This window comes from Pristis pectinata, chromosome 10, assembly GCF_009764475.1.
Source record: "Pristis pectinata isolate sPriPec2 chromosome 10, sPriPec2.1.pri, whole genome shotgun sequence".
Taxonomy (NCBI): Eukaryota; Metazoa; Chordata; class Chondrichthyes; order Rhinopristiformes; family Pristidae; genus Pristis; species Pristis pectinata.
Genome location: NC_067414.1, coordinates 98,697,085 through 98,717,564, shown reverse-complemented (window position 1 = coordinate 98,717,564; position 20,480 = coordinate 98,697,085). Strand labels below are relative to the sequence as shown.

At 42.5% G+C, this 20,480-nt stretch overlaps 1 protein-coding gene across 1 annotated transcript in view; it reads left to right on the top strand.

The window, feature by feature from the left end:
* The first annotated feature begins 872 nt into the window (after positions 1-872).
* Positions 873-20,480, top strand: part of LOC127575527 (dynein axonemal heavy chain 8-like) — a 282,606-nt gene continuing 262,998 nt past the window's right edge. Inside the window, exons 1-6 of the mRNA XM_052025460.1 lie at positions 873-900; positions 1,821-1,972; positions 6,671-6,860; positions 15,106-15,266; positions 15,852-16,028; positions 19,891-20,004. Of these exons, the coding sequence (XP_051881420.1) occupies positions 873-900; positions 1,821-1,972; positions 6,671-6,860; positions 15,106-15,266; positions 15,852-16,028; positions 19,891-20,004 (822 nt within the window). The remainder of the gene's footprint in view (positions 901-1,820; positions 1,973-6,670; positions 6,861-15,105; positions 15,267-15,851; positions 16,029-19,890; positions 20,005-20,480) is intronic.

Below are 20,480 nucleotides of genomic sequence, written 5' to 3'. Positions count from 1 at the left end.
GGAGTTTACAACACTGATACAGACCCTTTGGCTCAATGACCATGCTGACCAAGATGTATGTCTTTCTGAGCTAGTCCCATTTGCCTGCATTTGGCCCATATCCCTCTGAACCTTTCCAATCCATGTAGCTGTCTAAATGCCTCTGGCAGCTCATTCCATATACCCATGTCCCTCTGTGTGGAAAAAATTTGGCCCTCAGATCCCCTTGGAATCTTTACTCTCTCACCTTAAATGTATGCCCTCTAGTTTTATACTCTGCTACCCCGGGAAAGATTGTGACCATTCACCTTACCTATGCTCCTCATGCTATAAGGTCACCCCTCAGCCACCTCTACTCCAGGGAAGATAGCCCCATCCTATCCAGCCTCTCCATATAGCTGCAGCCGTCCAGTCCCAGCAACATCCTTCTGAATCTTTTCTGCGTCCTTTCCAGCTAATGACATTCTTCCCAGCTTAATGACATTCTTCCATAAACTAGGCAACCAGAACTGCACACAGTTCTCAAAGAGCAGTTTCACCAATGTCCTGTACAGCTGTAATATGTTGTCCCAACACTTGTTCTTAATGCCCTGACTGATGAGGGCAAGCATGCCAAATGTGTTCTTCACTACCCTGTCAACGTGTGTGGCCACTTTCAGGGAACTGTTTATTTGTACCCCTAGGTCTCTGTGTTCTACAACCCTCTCCAGGGCCCTGCCATTTACTGCACAAGTCCTGCCCTGGTTTAACATGCCAAAATGCAATACTTTGCACTTGTCCAAGTTAAATTCCATATTTATTTGTAGTCTATGATAGCATTTTTCTCACTGAATGTAAATGGTGGATTGTCAAAAATTGTTAGTCGTGTTTCACTGCTTTCCTTGAATCCCAGTATGACCTTTTCTTCATTCCAGTCAGTGGGTGTGGTTAATGGAGAACCTTCAAATTTTGTCCAGAATCTTGTTTCCCCCATTTCCTTTAAATTCAAGTGTATTATCTAGGATTTTGAGTTTCTTTCCAATTTATCAAATACATATCTTTGAGATTTCTCTGAATTGACTGACGTTTTGTTATTACTTCCAGTTTTATTTACTGATTCCGAAATCAGCAACACCAAATCATTAAACATTTGACACATCTTATACAACATAGAACAGTACAGCACAATACAGGCCCTTCGGCCCACAATGTTGTGCTGACCTTTAAACCTCGCCTAAGACTATCTAACCTTTATAGTGACTAATTGGAAATAAAGTGATTGTGTTTTTGGGAGTGGGTAGTCAGGTCACAGAGAGCAGAAGTAGGATTTTGATATGGATGTCCTTCAAATATTTTCAGAATTGTTTTGATTTTTCTGACCTTAGTCTCAATGGGATGTGAAGGAAGTGGAAAAGGGTATTGTGCCCTGATAATTTCCAGGTTTCCAGGCTGATTTCAAGGATGAATATACTTCAAAAAATATTCCAATTTTAGGATTGAATGATACAAAGAAATACTGGCATTTCTGTCCTAAGGTGTTTTGGAGAGGCAAGGAAGGGGTGGTAGAATTGGTTCCAACATGCATTATTTGAGGAATGTGTAATGTAAAGTGCATGTAGGCCTGGAAATGTATTCCTGATTGTCATGCTAAGTGCAGAATGCAACAGCGTTAGCTTCAAAAGTTCAGTTTCATTGAAGTCAATGGAAATGTGTTTCTAAAGGGAGAGTACAATGCTCTGCCAATGCTGTAATGATTCTAACCAAAGTTGAACGTTTAAGCATAATAATTGCGTCTATACATTTCTATATATTTCTGAGTGTGAAGACTGTGATTGACTAATGCTTCGATTAATTATATTTAGAATGTGGCCGAATTATTGTTGGAGTTGCTAAAGGGGCCAAACTGAAGAGATTATTTATGGGCAATTTATCCAGTTCGAGCCTTAGTGGCCTGTGTTTATTCTTTGTGAGGTACAAAAATGACATTCCTATCACAGCAAGAAATATTAATGAGGTATGGAATTTTTTTTGCATTTTATTGATTAATTATTTTAGAGTCAGAGAGATACAGCATGGAAACAGGTTCTTTGACCCACTGAATCTGCACCAACCATGAACACCATTCACATGACTCCTACATTAATCCCATTTTTTTGTTCCATCTGTATTCTCATCAACTTCTCTCAGATCCTACCGCTCACCTCCACATTCCAGGCAATTTACAGTGGCCAATTAATCTAACAGCCTGCATGTCTTTGGGATGTGGAACGAAACTGGAGCACTTGGGGGAAACCCACATGGTCACAGGAAGAAAATGCAAACTCCACATAGACTACACCCAAGCTCAGGATTGAGCCCAGGTATCTGGTGCTGTGAGGCAGTGCTCTACTAGTTGCACCATCATGCCACTCTACTTTGTTTATTATTTGAGTATATTAATTAGGAAAAGTTTTTCAACCTATGGTTTTAGGGAAAATAAGTTTTAGGATTTTTCAGTTTTAAATGTACCCTATCAGCCACTAAAAAGGCACAAAGGAAGGATCACTGCACACCATCCACTAGTGGATCAAGTTTATCATAGCTAGAGGAGACTGAACTACTGCTCCTTTCTCCAAGAAAATATTTTCATCTCTGGAAAAAGTAGTTGTGATATTGGATAAGGAAAACATTAAGGAGGAGGTAAGGTGAGGTGAGGTGCATCATAGGTTGCTAAGGAAAGCAAAGGAGGAAATTACACAGTCCTGGCATAATCCTTCAAATATTTGCAGATGCAGTCGTCTTACCCGAGGACTGGAGAAATATTACAATTGTAAGGGTGTAGGGATGTAAACAGCAGTTACAGGTCAGTTAATCTTAGTTACATAGCGTGGAAACAGCCACTTCAGCTCAACTTATCCATGCTGCCAAGATGCTTGCTCAGCTCGTCCCGTTTGCCTGCATTTAGCCCTCTAAACCTTCCCTGTCCATGTATGTGTCTAAATGTCTTCAGCATGTTGTAATTGTACCGTCTTTACCATTTCCTCTGGCAGCACATCCCACATATCCACAACCCAGTGGAAAAAACTTCCCCCACAGATCCCCTTAAAATCTTTATCCTTTCTCCTTATGCTCTCTAGTTTTAGACTCCCCCACCCAGGGAAAAAGACTGACTATTCACTTTATCTATGCCCCTTATGATCTTATATACCTCTAAGGTCACCCTTCATCCTCCTGTGCTCCAGGAAAAACAACCCTAGCCTATCCAGTCTCTCCTTATAATTCAAACTGTTCAGTCCTGGCAACATCCTTGTGAATATTTTCTGCACCCTTTCCAGCTTAGTGACATCCTTCCTGTAGCTAGGCGAACCAGAACTGTACACAGTACGTCCAGTGCAGTTTCATCAACATTTTGAACAGCTGTAACATGACATTCCAAATCTTGTATTCAAGGCTCTGACCGATGAAGGCAAGCGTGCCAAATGCCTTCACTATGATGGGGTTATACTATGGGCCTGCCAGTAGCCAGTGGGAGATAGAGGAACAGTTATGTCGGCAGATTATAGAAAGATGTAAAAGCAACAAGGTAGTTGTGTAGGGTAGATACACAGACTACAGATGCTGGAATCTGGAGTAACAAAGTCTGCTGGAGGAACTCAGCAGGTCGAGCAGCTTCTGTGGGATTGTCGATGTTTCGGGTTGAAACCCTGCAGGACCCTACAGAGTTGTGTAGGGTGACTAACTTCCCCAATGTTGACTTGTACTCCCTTAGTGCCAGAGGCTTAGATGAGGCAGAATTTGTTTGGTACATCCAGAAAGTTTTCTTGACAGAGCATGTAGATAATCCAACCAGGGAAGGGGCCATACTAGACACTAGACCTTGTATTGGGAAATGAGCCTGGCCAGGTGACTGGAGTTTCAGTGGGAAAGCATTTTGGAAAAGTGAACACAACTCCTTTTCAGATAGTTATGCATAAGGATAAAACTGGACCTCAAGGGAAAGTGCTAAATTGGGGAAAGGCTATTTATGACAGCATTTTACAGGAGCTTTGCAGGCAAGTCCATATCTGATATGTGGGGACACTAGAGACTGCAGATGCTGGAAATCTGGAGCAACACCCAAAATGCAGGAGGAACTCAGCGGGTCAGGCAGCATCTATGGAGGGAAATGGACAGTTGACGTTTTGGGTTGAGACCCTTCATCTGGACTGGAAGGAGAGGGGAAATAGCCAGTATAAAGAGGTGAGGTGGGGGGGGGGAAGGGGTGGAGCAAGAGCTGGTGGGTGATAGGTGGAACCAGGTGAGGAGGATGATAGGCAGGTGAGGGAGGAGGAGAGTGGGAATGATGTGAGAAGCTGGGAGGTGATAAGTTAAAGTGACAGAAGGTTGAAGAAGATGGAATCCAATAGGAGAGGATAGTGGACCATGGAATACAGGGAAGGAGGTGAGGAGAGGAACTGGAGGGAGGAAAGTGTGTGTGATGGGCAGATCAAGAGGGGAAAGAGAGGGGTGATGGGGCCAGTGGGATAAGGGGAAAAAGGGGGGGACAGAGGGGAGTAGTTACCGGAAATTAGAGAAATCAATGTTCATGCTGTCAGGTTGGAGACTACCAAAGCAGGATATGAGGTGCTGTACCTCTAATCTGCATCTAGCCTCAACTTGGCAGTAGAGGAGCCTGTGGTCAAACATGTCGGTGTGAGAATGCGAAATATTCACTTCAAAGTGTCATTGTGGGAAATGGGAAGTCATGTTGCATCTGTATCACACTTTGGTTAGGGTACATTTGGAGTATTGTGTGCAGTTCTGGACACTGCATTACAGGAAAAATGTGGAGGCTTTGTAAAGGGTGCAGAAGAGGTTCACCAGGATGTTGCCTGAATTAGGGAGTATTAGTTATAAGGAGAGGTTGGAGAAACTTGGATTGTTTTCCCTGGAACATGGGAGGCTGAAGGGTGACCTGATAGAAGTTTATAAAATTATGAGAGCCATAGATAGGGTAGGTAGACAGTCTTTTTTTCCCCCAGGGTGGAAATGTCAAATATGAGAGGGTGACATGGGGAAAGTTTAAAGATGATTTGAGGAAATTTACACGCACGCACGCACGCACGCACGCACGCACACACACACACACACACACACAGTGGTAGGGTGGTAGGTACCTGGCACACATTGCTGGGGAAGTGCTGGAAGTAGGTACAATAGTAACAATTCAGGGGCATTTAGACAGGCACATGAACAGGTAGAGAATGGAAGGATATAGATCATGTGCAGGCAATCGGCATGGTTAGCATGGACATCGTGGGTCAAAGGGCCTGTTCCTGTGCTGTACTGTTCTGTTTTATGTTCTTTGCCTCCTACCACCAAGCCAATTTTATATCCAGTTGGCTAGCTCACCCTGAATCCCATGTGTTCTAATCTTCCGGTTGGAACTTGATAGTGCTAATGGTGATATCATGCAATCCCCATCCTGTTATTTTTCATTCCTTGGTCTGACTTCATATGCCATTACAAGTATGCAATTTTGTGATTTGAGTCTATGCTACTCTGGTTGAAATTTTTTGTCCTTGTGTTCAGACCTTTCCATGACCACAGCCTTTCCCTTCTTTGATATTTTCTGGCCCAAGTTCTTCTAGTTCTGGCCTGCTGGATATGGGTTGACCAGGGTTTTGATCACCTGGCAAAATCTGTTAGACATTTAGTCATAGAAAGTCAGAGTTATACAACATGGGAACAGCCCTTCGGCCCAACTCATCCATGCTAACCAAGTTGCCTAACTGAGCTAATCCCATTTGCCAGCATTTGGTGCACATCCCTCTAAACCTTTCCTATTCATGTACCTATCCAAATGCCTTTTAAATGTTTTAATTATTTGTGCCTCTACTATTCATCTGGCAACTCATTCCATTTACTCACCACCCTCTGTGGTGATAAGCCAAGGGAAAAAACCTCTTACAATTGGAAGGGCTTTACTAGTGCCCCTGAAAGTGGGTGAGTAAAAATTCACCATGTTTTTCAGCAGTATGGTTAGAAGGGGATCACATCAAGTTACAATGCATGCCCTGTCAGTATGATTTAACTAATTACTAATAGATTGGAAGAAAGAGGTATTTTGCCCATGTTACCCTTGAGAAACCACTAGTTGCCCCCAGCGTACCACATGCATGCAATAAAAAGCAAGCAACCTCAACGTCTAGGAGCAGCAAACAGCAGTCACCATGGGCTGGCCAACCACTGGGCTATTTGCATGAAGTTTACCAGCCCACCCACTGTTCAACAATCTTCAGGACAGACAAATCATCTGCTGCAGGAACTCCAACTGGTTGAGAAGAGTTGTTGAGACCCTGCATCGGGACTCACAGAGCCATGTGCCTCTGATCTGTAGGACAGTCAGTCTCCACTCCCGCCCGTCAGCCTCGGGTCCATCGTCACAGACTGCTCAATATTAATGTTTTAAATCGCGATCGGTTCTTACTTATTTGATAAAGGCCAGGAATGTTTCACTGAATTAATGGTGCAACATAAATGCATATTATCGTTTTAAGCTCCCATACCATGAATGTCATTTGATGGGAATACCAGCAAAATATTAGATATTTTCAGATCCAAGAATGCCAGAGATTTAATCAAGTACATTATCTTTGACATTTGTATGCTGGCAAAAATAAGATGCTGACTAATGATCATTTTTCTGACAGTTTTACAAGTAACTTTGACTAGCAGACATTCTTCCTTGTAGGAGGTGTCCTTTTGTGTCTTGGATTGCACTGATGGAATACTTACTGGTGCTACGACTATGATAGAAAAGATCTTTTTGCCTGCTATTTGTGCATCAGAAAACTGGGGAGCACTTAACCAGTCCATACATGGGGAAAGAGAAAAGAAATCTTTCAAAGAGATTATTCACAGATATATCACTTTCCTAAACGGTAAGATATTTCAACTGTTAAGTCATTGTGAGAATTTGACAAGTTTAGGCTTGTATTTACAGTTAATATTTGTTAAACTATCCAACAAAAGCACGGGCAACAGTTGTGGGAAGCACAGTTTCCACATGAGACAATAAGATCACAAAGGTGAAGAAGACTCGTAGGTGAGTTAGGTTTTCAAAGTATACTTCCATTAAAGAACTCTAAGAAAAAAATAAACTCTGGAGAATGTTGATTGCTGCTTCAATGAAATTTCCAACTTTGCAACGTGTAGTAGCTTTTCAGGAAATAGTACTGCAGGCATCAGTGCTTGGGCCCCAGCTCTTCACAATATACATCAATCATTTAGATAAGGGAACCAAATGCAAAGCTTCCAAACATGTTGACAACATGAAACTGGATGAGATTATGGATTGTGAGGAGGACACAAAGAGGCTTAAAGTCAATTTAGACAAGTTGAATGAGTGGTCAGATACATGGTAGATGCCTTGTGAATTTATTTGCTTCTGAAGGAAAAGCAGAAAGGCAGAGTATTATTTAACTGGTGGTAGTTTGGGAAATGTTGATGAATGAAAAGACATGGGTGTCCTTGTACAACAGTCACTGAAAGCAAACATGCAGGTAAGGCAAGCAGTTAGGAGGACCTGACTGCCATGCAACCTGATGGCCTCTCAACTCACCAGATAGAAGTTGGAGGGGTCTCCTTACTAATCAACTCCTTGTGGTGCTTGGATGTGACAGTTCTGGTGAGTTTCCGCTCACCAGACTTGGAATATCTGACAGTGAAGTTCTGCCCATATGGCCTGCCACAGGAGTTCACTTCAGCTATCCTGACAGCAGTCTACATCCCATCCCAAGCAGATGTGAAGCCTGCACTTGATGAACTATACTCTGTGATCAATGGCCTTGGACAGGTATACCCCAAGGTATTCATCATAGCCAGTGGCTTCAACCAGGCTAATTTAAAGAGTGTGGTACCAAAATACTACCAGCAGGTCTCCTGTCCCACCAGGGGGCCAAACACCCTTGACCATTGCTATGCAGTCATTAAAGGCACCTAGCAATCCATCACCTGCCCACACTGTGGTAAATCAGGCCATCAGGCTGTGCTCCTTCACCCTGTGTACAAACAGAATATACAACATGGAACATTGCAGCACAGTACAGGTCCTTCAGCCCACAATGTTGTACCGAACTTTTAACCTGCTCTAAGATCAATCTAACTATTCTCTCCCACATACCCCTACATTTTTCTATCAATCATCTGCCTATCTAAGAGTTTCTTAAATGTCCCTAATGTATCTGCCTCTACCAGCACCCCTGGCAGCATGTTCCACGCATCCACCACTGTGTAAAAAACTTGCCTCTGATATTCCCCCGTACTTTCCTCCAATCACCTTAAAATTATACCCCTTTACATCCAGTACAGAAAGTATGGGCCGTAGTGGGCCGTCTCTCAAATAACGATGAGTTGGAGTACAGAAAGGAGATAGAGAGCTTAGTACCATAACAACAACCTTTCCTTCAATGTCAGCAAAACAAAAGAGCTGGTCATTGACTTCAGGAAAGGGGGCGCTGCACATGCTCCAGTCTATATCAACAGTGCTGAGTTTGAGAGCTTCAAGTTCCTTGGAATGAACATCATCAATAGCCTCTCCTGGTCCAACCATGTAAACATCATGGCCAAGGAAGCTCATCAGCTCCTCTACTTCCTCAGGAGGCTAAAGAAATTTGGCATGTCCCTGTCGACCCTTACCAATTTTTATCGATGCACCATAGGAAGCATACTGTCGGGATGCTTCATGGCTTGGTATGACAGCTGCTCTGTCCATGACCGCAAGAAACTGCAGAGTCATGGACACAGCTCAGCACATCACGGAAACCAGCCTCCCCTCTATGGACTCTGTCTGCACTTCTTTCTGCCTCAGTAAAGCAGCCAACATAATCAAAGACCCCACCCACACTGGACATTCTCTCTTCTCCCCTCTCCCATTGGGTAGAAGATACAAAGGCCTGAAAGCACGTACCACCAGGCGCAAGGACAGCTTCTACCCTGCTGTAATAAGACTTGAATGGTTCCCTAATACGATAATATGCACTCTTGACCTCACAATCTAGCTCGTTATGACCTTGCACCTTATTGTCTACCTGCACTGCACCTTCGCTGTAGCTGTTACACTTTATTCTGCATTCTTTTATTGTTTTAGCTTGTACTACCTCAATGCACTGTTGTAATGAATTGATCTGTACGAACGGTATGCAAGATGAGCTTTTTGCTGTACCTCGGTACATGTGACAATAATAAACTAATACCAATACAAAAGTTGTATAGTGCTGGTCTGAGGAAATAGATGAGCTTCTACCTGACTGCTTTGAGTTGGTAGACTGGTCCATACTCAAGGACTCAGCAGCCAATCTAAATGAGTCTGTCACCACTGTCACGGACTTGATCAGCAAAGGTGTAGAGGGCTATGTACCAAAGAGGTCAATCTGGGTGATCCCCAACTGGAAACCATGGATGAAGCAAGAGATCCACTCCCTACTGAAGTCCAGGTCTGCGGTGTTCAAATTGGGTGACTCTGATCTGTACAGGAAATCAAGATATGACCTTCATAAAGCTATTAAGGATGCTAAGAGACAATACAGGCCAGAACTGAGTCCCAGACTAGGTGTCAATTGTGGCAGGGCTTGCATGCTATAATGGGCTATAAGACGAAGTCAGGCAGCATTGCTGACAGCAACGGATCCCTCCCCAATGAGCTCAATGCGTTTTATCCACATTTTGAACAGAAGGGCAAAGAAATGACACCACTGGCCCCAACGGTCTCCAGTGCACCTGTACCCACAGTAATCATTGCAGATGTCAGATCAGATTTCCGGAGAGTGAACCCACAGAAAGCGTCTGACCTGGATGGAATTTCCAGCCGTGTCCTTAGGTCCTGTGTGGATCAGCTTGTGGGAGGATTTGCAGACATTTTTAACCTCTCTCTAATCTGAGGTTTCTACCCACTTTAAGAAGACTGCTGTCATCCCAGTGCCAAAGGAAAATAAGGTAACATGCCTCAATGAATATCGCCCAGTGGCTCTGACATCCACCATCATGAAGTGCTTTGCGAGGCAGGTCATGGCACACATCAACTCCAGCCTCCCAGACATCCTCAACCCACTGCAATTCACCTACCACCAAAACAGGTCCATAGCCAACGCCATCTCCCTGGCCCTACACTCATTTCCGGAGCATCTGGATTACAAAGATGCCTATGTCAGACTCCCATTTATTGACTGTAGCTCTGCCTTCAATACCATAATTCCAAACAAACTCCTCTTCAAATTCCTAGACCTGGGACTCAGCACCTCCCCTTGCAACTGGATCCTTGACTTTCTGACCAACAAACTGCAATCAGTAAGGGTAGGCACCAACACCTCTGCCACAATTATCCTCAACACTAGTGCCTCGCAAGGTTGCGTCCTCAGCCCCCTACTTTACTCCCTTTACAATCACAACTGTGTGGCTAGATTCTGTTCTAACTTCATCTACAAGTTCACACATGACACCACCACGGTGGGCCGAATCTCAGATAACGACGAGACAAAGTACAGGAAGGAGATAGAGAGCCTAGTGGCATGATGTCATGACAATTGCCTCTCCCTTAAAGTCAGCAAAACAAAAGAGCTGGTCATTAACTTGAGGAAGCAGGGCGGAGCACACGTCCCTGTATGTCTCAATGGTGCTGAAGTGGAGATGGTTGAGAGCTTCAAGTTCTTAGGTGTAAACATCACCAATAACTTGTCCTGATCCAACCATGCAGACGCCATGGCCAAGGAAGTGCACAGGTGCCTCTATTTCCTCAGAAGGCTAAGGAAATTCAGCATGTCGCTGTTGACCACCAATTTTTTATGGATGCACCATAGAAAGCATCCTATCTGGATGCATCACAGCTTGGTAGGGCAACTGCTCTGCCCAGGATTCAAGAAATTGCAGAGTTATGGACACAGCTCAGTCCATCACGAAAACCAGCCTCCCCTCCATGGACTATACTTCGCTGCCTCAGAAGATCAACCAACATAATCAAAGACTCTACCCACCCCAGACATTCTCTCTCCTTCCCCCTTCCATCAGGCAGAAGATACGAAAGCTTGAAAACACGCAGCACCAGGCTCAAAGGCAGCTTCTATCCCGCCCTTGTAGGACTATTGAACAGACCTCTTGTATGATAAAGACGAACTCTTGACCTCACAATCTACCTCATCGTGGCCCTTTCACCTGATTGTCTACCTGCACTGCACTTTCTTTGTAACTGTAACGCTATATTCTGTATTCTATTATTGCTTTTCCCCTGTATTACCTTGATGTACTTATGTTGTGAAATGATCTGTATGGCTGGCATGCAAAACAAAGTTTTTCAATGTATCTCAGTACATGTGACAATAATAAACCAGTTACCAAATGGGTATGTTGGCCTTCATTACAGAAGTAAAGATGTTTTGCCAGAATTACATAGGGTCTTGGTGAGACCATAGCTGGAGTATTCTGTGCAGTTTCGGTTTTACTTGAGAAAGGATATATTTGCCATAACGGGAGTGCAGTGAAGATTCATCAGATTGATTACTGGGATGGCAAGACTGTTGTATGATGAGATATTGGATCAAAAAGCCTGTATTCGCTGGAGTTTAGAAGACTGAGAGGAGATCTAATTGAAACAAAGCTATAAAGAGTGGATGCGGGGAGAAAGTTTCCCCTGGCTGAGGTGTCTTCAATGAGGGGTAAGACATCTAGGACTGAAATGAGGAGAAATTTCTACACTTAGAGGGTTGTGAACCCGTAAAATTCCCCACAACAGAAGGCAGCGGAGACTAGGTCATGGAATATATTGAAGGAGGTAAAGGCATTAAGAGATATGAGTAGAGAATGAGAATATGGGATTGAGATATAAGATTAAGCAGGATTGTACAGAATGGCAGAGCAGGCTTGAAGAACCAGCGGTCCATTGCTTTCTTCCCAGCTTCTAACATCATTCCCACCCTCATCTTTCTGCCACCCACCTCACCTGAACCCACCTTTCCCCTGCCAGCTCTTGCTCCACCCTTTCCTTCCACCTTTTTATACTGGCTATCTCCCCTTTTTTCAGTCCAGATGAAGGGTCTTGACCCGAAATGTCAACTGTCCATTTCCCTCCATAGATGCTGCCTGACCCACTGTGTTCCTCCAGTGCTTTGTGTGTTGGTCTATTGCTGCTCCTGTTTTATATGTTTAGTTTCATAGGAGCAAATGGAAAGATCATGTGGAGTTGGTGTTCAAAATAATGGACTACTTATTAAAAACTGGTGTGTACCAGAAGACCAGTCAAAGCTGATCTACCTGAGCATGAATTTGGTACTGCTTTTACATTCTCAGTTGACAGGATTACACAGAAACTTGATTAATAGTAAAACTAGGTTTGGATAACAGAATGGTGACTACAGAAAGACTTGTATCAAACGAAGCCTTGATTACAGAATAAAATGATTATCCACAAGTCTAACCATCAATCCAGTTTTCTATTACAATAATGGGTGCTCGCTATAACATAATAAATGAAGCTCCTGACTGCTGCAGTCCATGTCTCTACTCTTGGGCTTGTCTGCAGTTCCCTGTTACCACATTAGCACAATCCACCTTCCTATTTACTAGTTATTAGCCCTCACTATTCTTTCCCCTACGACAGTTTCATTAACAGCAAAGCTACTGGACTACTGGTAAGACCGATCTGGTTCACTGAAGTCCTTTGGGGAAGGCAATCTAACCCAGTCTAGTTTATATGTGATTCCAAAATTACCAATGTTACTAACTTTTGACTGCTTCCTTGAATCAGGGGCAATTACAAATGGACAATAAATGCTGGTATTACCAATGAGGTCCACAGCACAAGGATGATCAAATTCAAAATATGTTGCTGAGTGTATTTTGGAAAGTAAGCTAATGGTGTTAGGAATAACATGTTGGTGTGGATAGATTTGCTAACAGCAGTGAGTAAGCATGAATGTCTTTTTTCTTGAATGGCAATATATAACAAATGGTGTGCCAAAGGGATCAGTTCTGGAGTGTCAACTTCTTACTGTTACTACTAATGATTTTAATGAACTATTAAAGATGTTGCTAAATTTGCTGATGATACAAGGTAAGTAGGAAAGGTCATGCACTACGGCAAGAAGAATTAAAAGGCAGATTTTTTTCTGAATGAATAGACACTGTAAATAAGTGAAGTGCAGAGAGATCTAGCTGTTCGTAGCAGGTCCAACAATAAGAAGGCAAATGGCATGTTAGCCATTATTGCAGAGGGGTTGGAGGTTAAGAAAAAGGTTTTGTTACAATTTTATCGGGTGTTGGTGAGGCCAGAGCTAGAATACTGTGCATAGATTTGCTCCCTGGTGAAAAAAAGGATATAGTAACATTGGAGGCAGACCAAAAGAGATTCACCAGACTAATTCCTGAGATGAGATGATTGTCCTCTCAAGAGAGTCTGGTCAGTTTGTCGGTATTCTTTGGAGTTTAGAAGAATGAGGGGAGATCTTATTCAAATATATAAGATCCTAAGGGGATTTGACAGGGTAGATGTTGACTCCCACTAGTGGGAGAGTCACAAAGGAGGGGACATAGCTACAGAGTAAGGGGCCGGTCATTTAAAACTGAGGTGCATAGAAATCTCTTTTGTCAGAGGGTAGTGATTCTCTGGAATTCTCTGCCCCTGAGGGTGGTGGAGTCCTGATCAATAAATACATTTAAGGTGGAGATGGATAAATATTTGAAAGAAGGAATTGAGAGTTATGGGGTTGAGCCAGCATAAATTAACCATGATCATATGGAATGGTGGGCTGGCTTGAGGGGCCTGGTAACTACTTCTGCATCTGTTTTCTTGTGTTCTTGTGTATAAGCTGTAAAGAGGACATAAGGAAGCTGCAAGAGCATACAAATTGTATACCAGAAAAAAGATGTACTTGTTATTAGATTTAAGTGTGATGAAGATTCACCAGACTGTTGGGAAGGAGAAATCTGTCATATGAGGAGAGATTGAGTTGCCTTGGCAATTAGCATCTAGAGTTTTAATGAATGAAGCATTCTTGGAGGGCTCAACAAGGTAAAAAGGTGGGGGGAGGGAGGGAGAGATTAAGCCTGTGACAAATTTAAAACTAAGGGCCAGAGTCTCAAAATAAGGTGTTGACCAATTAGGACTGAAATGGGGGATTTTCTTTTCACTCAGAAGGGTGGCAAGTCTTTGGAATTGTTTATCCCAGAGAACTGTGTGTCTCAGTCATTAATTATTTTCAAAACTGAATATTAAAGGAATAAAGCCATACGAGTAAGAAAATAGTGTTTGAGGTAGATCTCCCATCATCTTATGAAAGGTTGAGGTAGGCTTGAGGGGCTGAATGACTAACTTGTGCTCTTTTTTTTATGTTACTTGTGTGTGCTGCCTGTGTGGTGGTAAGCCCCTTTAAGTTGTAGCTTCCAGGCATAGCTGACAGCTGTGATATTTTGCATTAGATCATCAAAGTAATGCTGCTGTAACTGGCACAGCACATTTTTAAATAAGAAGACCCAATAATGCTGTACTTGCGCCCTGCAGTTATAGATTGCTGTGGGATTTTTAAAGCAGTATTAAGCTGTTTTAACACCATTAAAATGCTGAAAGATGGTTTTCGAAATCTAAAATTAAATAAGTTTCACGCACGTTAATGCATTTTTGGGTCATAGTGAGCTCATTTAAAAACTGTTACAGAGTCTTGACAGTTTTGAATAGCTGAATCCAGCGAAGTTCAGTTCAGGATGCTGAGAAATGCTATTTAATTTACTGATATATTAACGTGTTTTTTGCTAGCCTCATAGTTCCTATAGAGTGTGAAATCTGTCCTGGGTAGCCAAAAAGGGTGATAGTGAATGGGTGGCTATTTGTTTTACTTATTGTGGAAAAGAAAATCAGCTGCTGTTTTAAATGGGCTGCTGAATCACAATTATTGCTGTCTTCTGAAACAGTAACCTGATGGTTTACTAAGGCAGTGATTTTGCAGAACTATAAAACACAGAGTTAAACCATTGGCGTGATTGGTCTAAAAGAATTCCTTGTGAATTATGGAGAACTTCTGCTTATATGTGGTTGAAAATTTAATTAAAAATTAGTGAACTTTATCAATGGTAATTGTTAAACTACTAACATGTGATTATTTGAGTTAACTTTATTTGTGTTTTGTTGGATGTTATTTTCTTAAGGTGCAAAAACAAGCCTTGAAAAAGCTGTAGTACTGAAGAGTGAAAAGGTTGATCTTTCTCAGCTACGCTCTTTTGAACAAATAAGGGGAGCAGCATCCAATCCAGAAATGGTTTTACAGCTTGAAAATCTGCTTTTGAAGTGGCACAATCAACTAGAACTGGTTTGTATATTTAGAAGCTTTAACCCTTGACGATTCTGTTAGCAAGTTGCTTTAACATTGTAATATAGATCAAAATTTCATTCCAAGTTTTCACCTCAGAAATGTGCGTTGAAAGTAAAATGATCAGAATAGATTAAGAACGTGATTAAAATCTTAAATGGGATCCACTGAACTGCACTGTGCAATGCTGCAGGAAGCAAAGTGTTACAGCATCATGGTTTGAGATTGAAATTCTGTACTAGTGGAGAGCTTTAGCACCTTTAGCATTTGTTAGCTAAGGGGGACAGTGGCTCATCTTCTGTTGAACAAGAGACTGAGGTTAGAAACAGCCATCTTCAGTGGGAGGGTGATGGAACAAGGAATGCGTGCATGTGGAAAAGGAACAATGATAATAAACCTCAATTTTGGACAAATAAGTTGATAGCACTGGTGCAGTGGTGAAGACATCAGAGGTTGCAGAGAAGTAGGTGTTATAAGCATACAACTAGAATGTTGAAAGCATGCAAATGAATCATTGAGGAGTTAAGAATGGATACTTCCGATCTTCTAAATTACTATGCAAAGCCTTGTGATTTTTATGTATAGGTGCTGGCACAAAGTAATCAAGTGAGGAAAGAGGCTGAAGATTCAGGTCCACTCACCGAACTCGAATACTGGAAGTGCACATCAGCTAAATTCAATTCTATCATAGAGCAACTTAAAGGACAACATTGCAAGGCAGTAATCAATGTACTAAATATAAGTCAATCAAAAATGATAAAGGTAAAATTATCAAGTAAACAAGTATAAGGATCCTTGGCATTACAAAATGTAGTTTGTAAATATTTTTATCAACTTTTTAGAATAATAGTTAGTCTTCAATTGTTTTCACAGTTATTTTACATTTGGGGTCTGCATTGATATATTCAGGTTTGGTAAAATCAGTCACCTCTGTATGTGGAGGAGATCCATTTGTGTTCTGAATTAATCACATTATTTATACGTCATAAGCCAGTGGAATTGCATGTGCCTGACATATCAACTGGATACAATAAACAGAGCTGATGAAAATTCTCATGTGAACAGGTCAATGACAAATCAAGAAGGTCATATATTAAGGAGATTGCAAATGGGATGGAATTAATAAAAAGATGAAGGGAACCTTGTGGACATGAAGCAGAGAGGATGTACCTCAGAAAGAGTAGCATTAGGATGGAAGAGAATCTTAGAGAGTGACAGAGAGGGGTGATTGGAAGGGGAAGGGGGACACTTTCACATCAGACCATTGAAGGACCAGGTAAATTTAGGTTGCTAATATCAGATATGCTTCTGGCTCACCTGTTCTGATACAGATTTCCTGTGCCTTAGCAGTTTGATACTATCACAACTACCTTCTTTGTAGTAGCAAAATGCTCAAGGGTCACTCTTTTAACACACTTCTTAACAAACAATCTGCTGGAGGAACTCGAGCAGCATCTGGGGGGTGAGGGCGGGGAAGGAATTGTTGATGTTTCAGGTCTAAACTGCGAGTGGAGAGGGAAGAAGGCCAGTATAAAGAGGAGAGGGGGAGTTGTGAGACAGGAGCCAGAGGTGATTAGTGAACCAAGGAGGGTTGAAGGATGTCGGGCAGATCGAGCTAGATAGACGAGAGGGAGTCGTGGAGTTGGGAGAGAGAAGCAAGTGGATGATAGATGGAGACACAAAAAAAAAGGCAAATGGAGCCGGGGTGGGGGGGGGGTGGGAGGGATGGAAGAGTGAAGGTGGAGACAGCTAGGAAGGTGTTAAGAGGGAACCATAAGGCTACCAGTGCTGGAAGTAAGAAAGGTGATAATGGGAACCATTATGGGAGAGATGAAGGGCAGATGGAACCACTTCCAGATAGGGGAGTGGGAAACCGGTGGGTGAAATGTGTGGGTAGTAGGTGGATGGAACCAGGAGAAAGAGGTGGATGAAAATGGGTGATGGGGTTCTGGAGGGGGGGGCATGGGAAAGGGGACAAAATGGGGAGGGGGAGAATCAGAGGAAGTTTGGAAGAAGAGAGAGGTGCTTAGTCCCCTGCTGTCTGTCATATATATTAATGATTTAGATGTGAATGTAGGTGGGTTGATTAGCAAGTTTGTAGATGACACCAAAATTGGTGGTACAGCAGACAGTGAAGAAGGTTGTCTAAGGTTACAACAGGATCTAGATCAACTGGGAAAGTGGGCGAAGGAATGGCAGATGGAATTTAACTCAGGCAAGTGTGAAGTGATGCATTTTGGGAAGTTAAACCAGGACACACACAGTGACTGGCATGGTCTTAGGGTGTATCATTGATGAGAGATACGTTAGGGTACAAATACATAGTTCTCTGAAAGTGGCAACACAGGTAAACAGGGTGGTGAAGAAGGCACATGGCATGCTTGCCTTTATCGGCTGGGGCATGGAGTACAAGAGTTGGGATGTCATGTTACTGTTGTACAAAATGCTGGTTAGGCCATACTTGGGAATATTTTGTGCAGTTCTGGTCACCACACTACAGGAAAGAAGTGATTAAGCTAGAGAGGGTACAGAAAATATTCACAAATGTGTTGCCTTGATTGGAGGGCTTGTGTTGTAAGGAGAGGTTCGATAGCGTTGGTCTGTTTTCTCTGGAGCGAAGGAGTCAAAGAGGTGACATGACAGAGGTATATAAAATTATGAAAGGAATGGAGAGGATAGACAACGAGGATCTGTTTGCCATTGTAAGGGGGTGTCGAAATCTAGAAGGCATAGGTTTAAGATGAGAGGGAGGAGGTGTAAAGCAGTAAATTTTTCACACAAAGAGCAGTTAGTGTCTGGAATGAGCTGCCAGAGGAAGAGGTGGAGGCAGGAGCAGTAACAACATTGAAGAGACATCTCTATATGTACTTGAATGAACAAGGCATAGAGAGGTATGGAGTTAATGCAGGGAAGTGGGATTAGTATAAATAGGCATAATGGTAGGCATTGATGTGGTGGGCCATAAGGGCTGTTTCTGGGCTGTGTAACACCATGACTCTGTGAGGATCACCTGATCAAATTAAAGTGGAGTTTAAAGTGTCAGTAGTTTTTAAGTGTTGACCTCTGCATCTTGGAAGCGTCCCAGAACACATGATTTGGATTTATTTCTTGAGAAATCTGTCATCCTTTTGGCTGCACATGACAGGCTCAATTCATGCACTTAAGCACATAAGGAATATAAAATCATTGTTGTGAGAGAGAGGGAGCATAGGGTGGTGGAGTAGGGAAAGGAGAGAAAAGAGAAAGTGTAATTCAACAAGGGTCTGTCAAGTCTAGAATGGGATATACTTACCTGGCTCCTCTCTTAATCTTCTCTTTCTCCCCTCACTCTCTCCCTGGCCTTCTTTAAAACTAACTCTTTATCCACTCAACCAGCCTTACCCCAGAAATGTTCAGTCACAAATATAGAGGATGCGAGTGTTGGAAAACCTGGATTGACCGTGGACCCACTTTTGCTCCTCTCTCCAGGTCCTATGCTCTTTTTTTCCTTACTGTATTTCTATAAAAAGCTACTTTTATTGTGTATGCCTGCTGAATGTAAGCAAGATATTTGATAATCATTCTTCCTCCCTCTGACTCTTTTTCCTCACTGATATCCTAAGTGATTTCCTCTAAGTTTTCCAAGTCCTCATCCTCCCACCACAGTCATACAGCGTGGAAGCAGGCCCTTCGGCCTAGCTGGTCCATGCCAACCAAGATTCCCATCTAAGCTAGTCCCATTTGCCCATGTTTGACCCATATCCCTCTAAACCCTTCCTATCCATGTACCTGTCCAAATGTCTTTGAAATGTTGTTCTTGTAATTGCCTCAACTACCATGTCTTCACAGTTCCCCACATACATTCTCCCTACTCTTCCTTTTCCCCCATTACTTTCACACCAATCTTTCTCTCCCACTGCCTCCTGCCATTATATTTTATTTGTCCGTCTTACACTCTTTCTCTCTCACATTATCTCTCTGTCCTTGCTTTTTACTAACCACTCTCTCCCATCTTTCTGCCCCCCTCTCCACACACTTACCCCTTCTCGCTTTTTCTTTCTTCCTCCATTTCCTCTATCTTTTCCTTCTTCACCACTACTTCTTCTTTCCTCTCTCCCTCTCTACTACCTTCCCCCCATCTCTTGCATTTTTTAAGCAAACTGGTTCATTTCAGTTTGGCTCGGTTGTCAACACTTGGAGCATTTGCAGAGTGATTGGTGAGCAAATGCAAACTGGCTCTGGTCCATACAGTAGATATTGCTCCTCCCCAGGATCCTTGCTTGCTCCCCTCCCTATGTTTAGTGAGAAAACTTAGCAGGGAAAGTAACCAAACTACTTGATAATGAGCTATGAAGCTCATGAAGGATGGGGCTATGAAGCTCACGGTGGCATGAAGGATATCAGCAAAATGTAAGAAGTCTACATTGGTCAAATGTAGGTGCCTATGAGTTACGGGATTGGAAGAGGATACAGAGAAAGGGACTATACAAAATTAAATGTGGAGTGTTTTCCTTTGGACTAAGCAAAGAAGGTATCACTTAACAGAGTGATTAAAGTAATGATAAAGTGCAATTAATGTTCTATTCATTCAACAGCTCTAACGCTTACTTATGAATAAAGAGTGGTTTGTTTTACTTTTTTAAAGATGTGGCAAGAGATTGATTCTCAAATCACTGACGCAGCTAACGCAGCAAAGGACAATGTGAAGTTTCTGCAGGCATTGGAGCAAGTCTGTCACCCACTCTACAATTCTGACCCAGTAGGTTTTTACAGCAACTTTTCATCTGAAAGATTTTATTTATGGTGAATTTCACTGGTTAAAGGTGAGGTCCTCAATAGCTGACTTATGGTGTATCCATTTTTCAAAGTTGTGATCTTGCACAATGCTGAGCAATTTGATCATGTGGTACTATGTTTTCTTTAAGTGCAATGCAACTGAACAGTCAAAACTAATGGGACTATGGTCTGAAAAGTCTCTGGAAGTGATGGATTACATCCAAGCACCTTAAGGAAGGAAATCCCTCTCCCACCTGACTCCTTCTGCCAATCAACCCCTCCTCACCTGTATCCACCTACTGCTTGCCAGCTCTTGCCCCACCCCTCCCATTTACCTCTTTATACTGGTGATCTCCCCTCTTTAGGTTCAGATGAAGGGTCTAGACCTGACACATTGACTGCCCATTTCCCTCCACAGATGTGCCTGACCCATTGATTTCCTCCAACATCTTGTTTTTT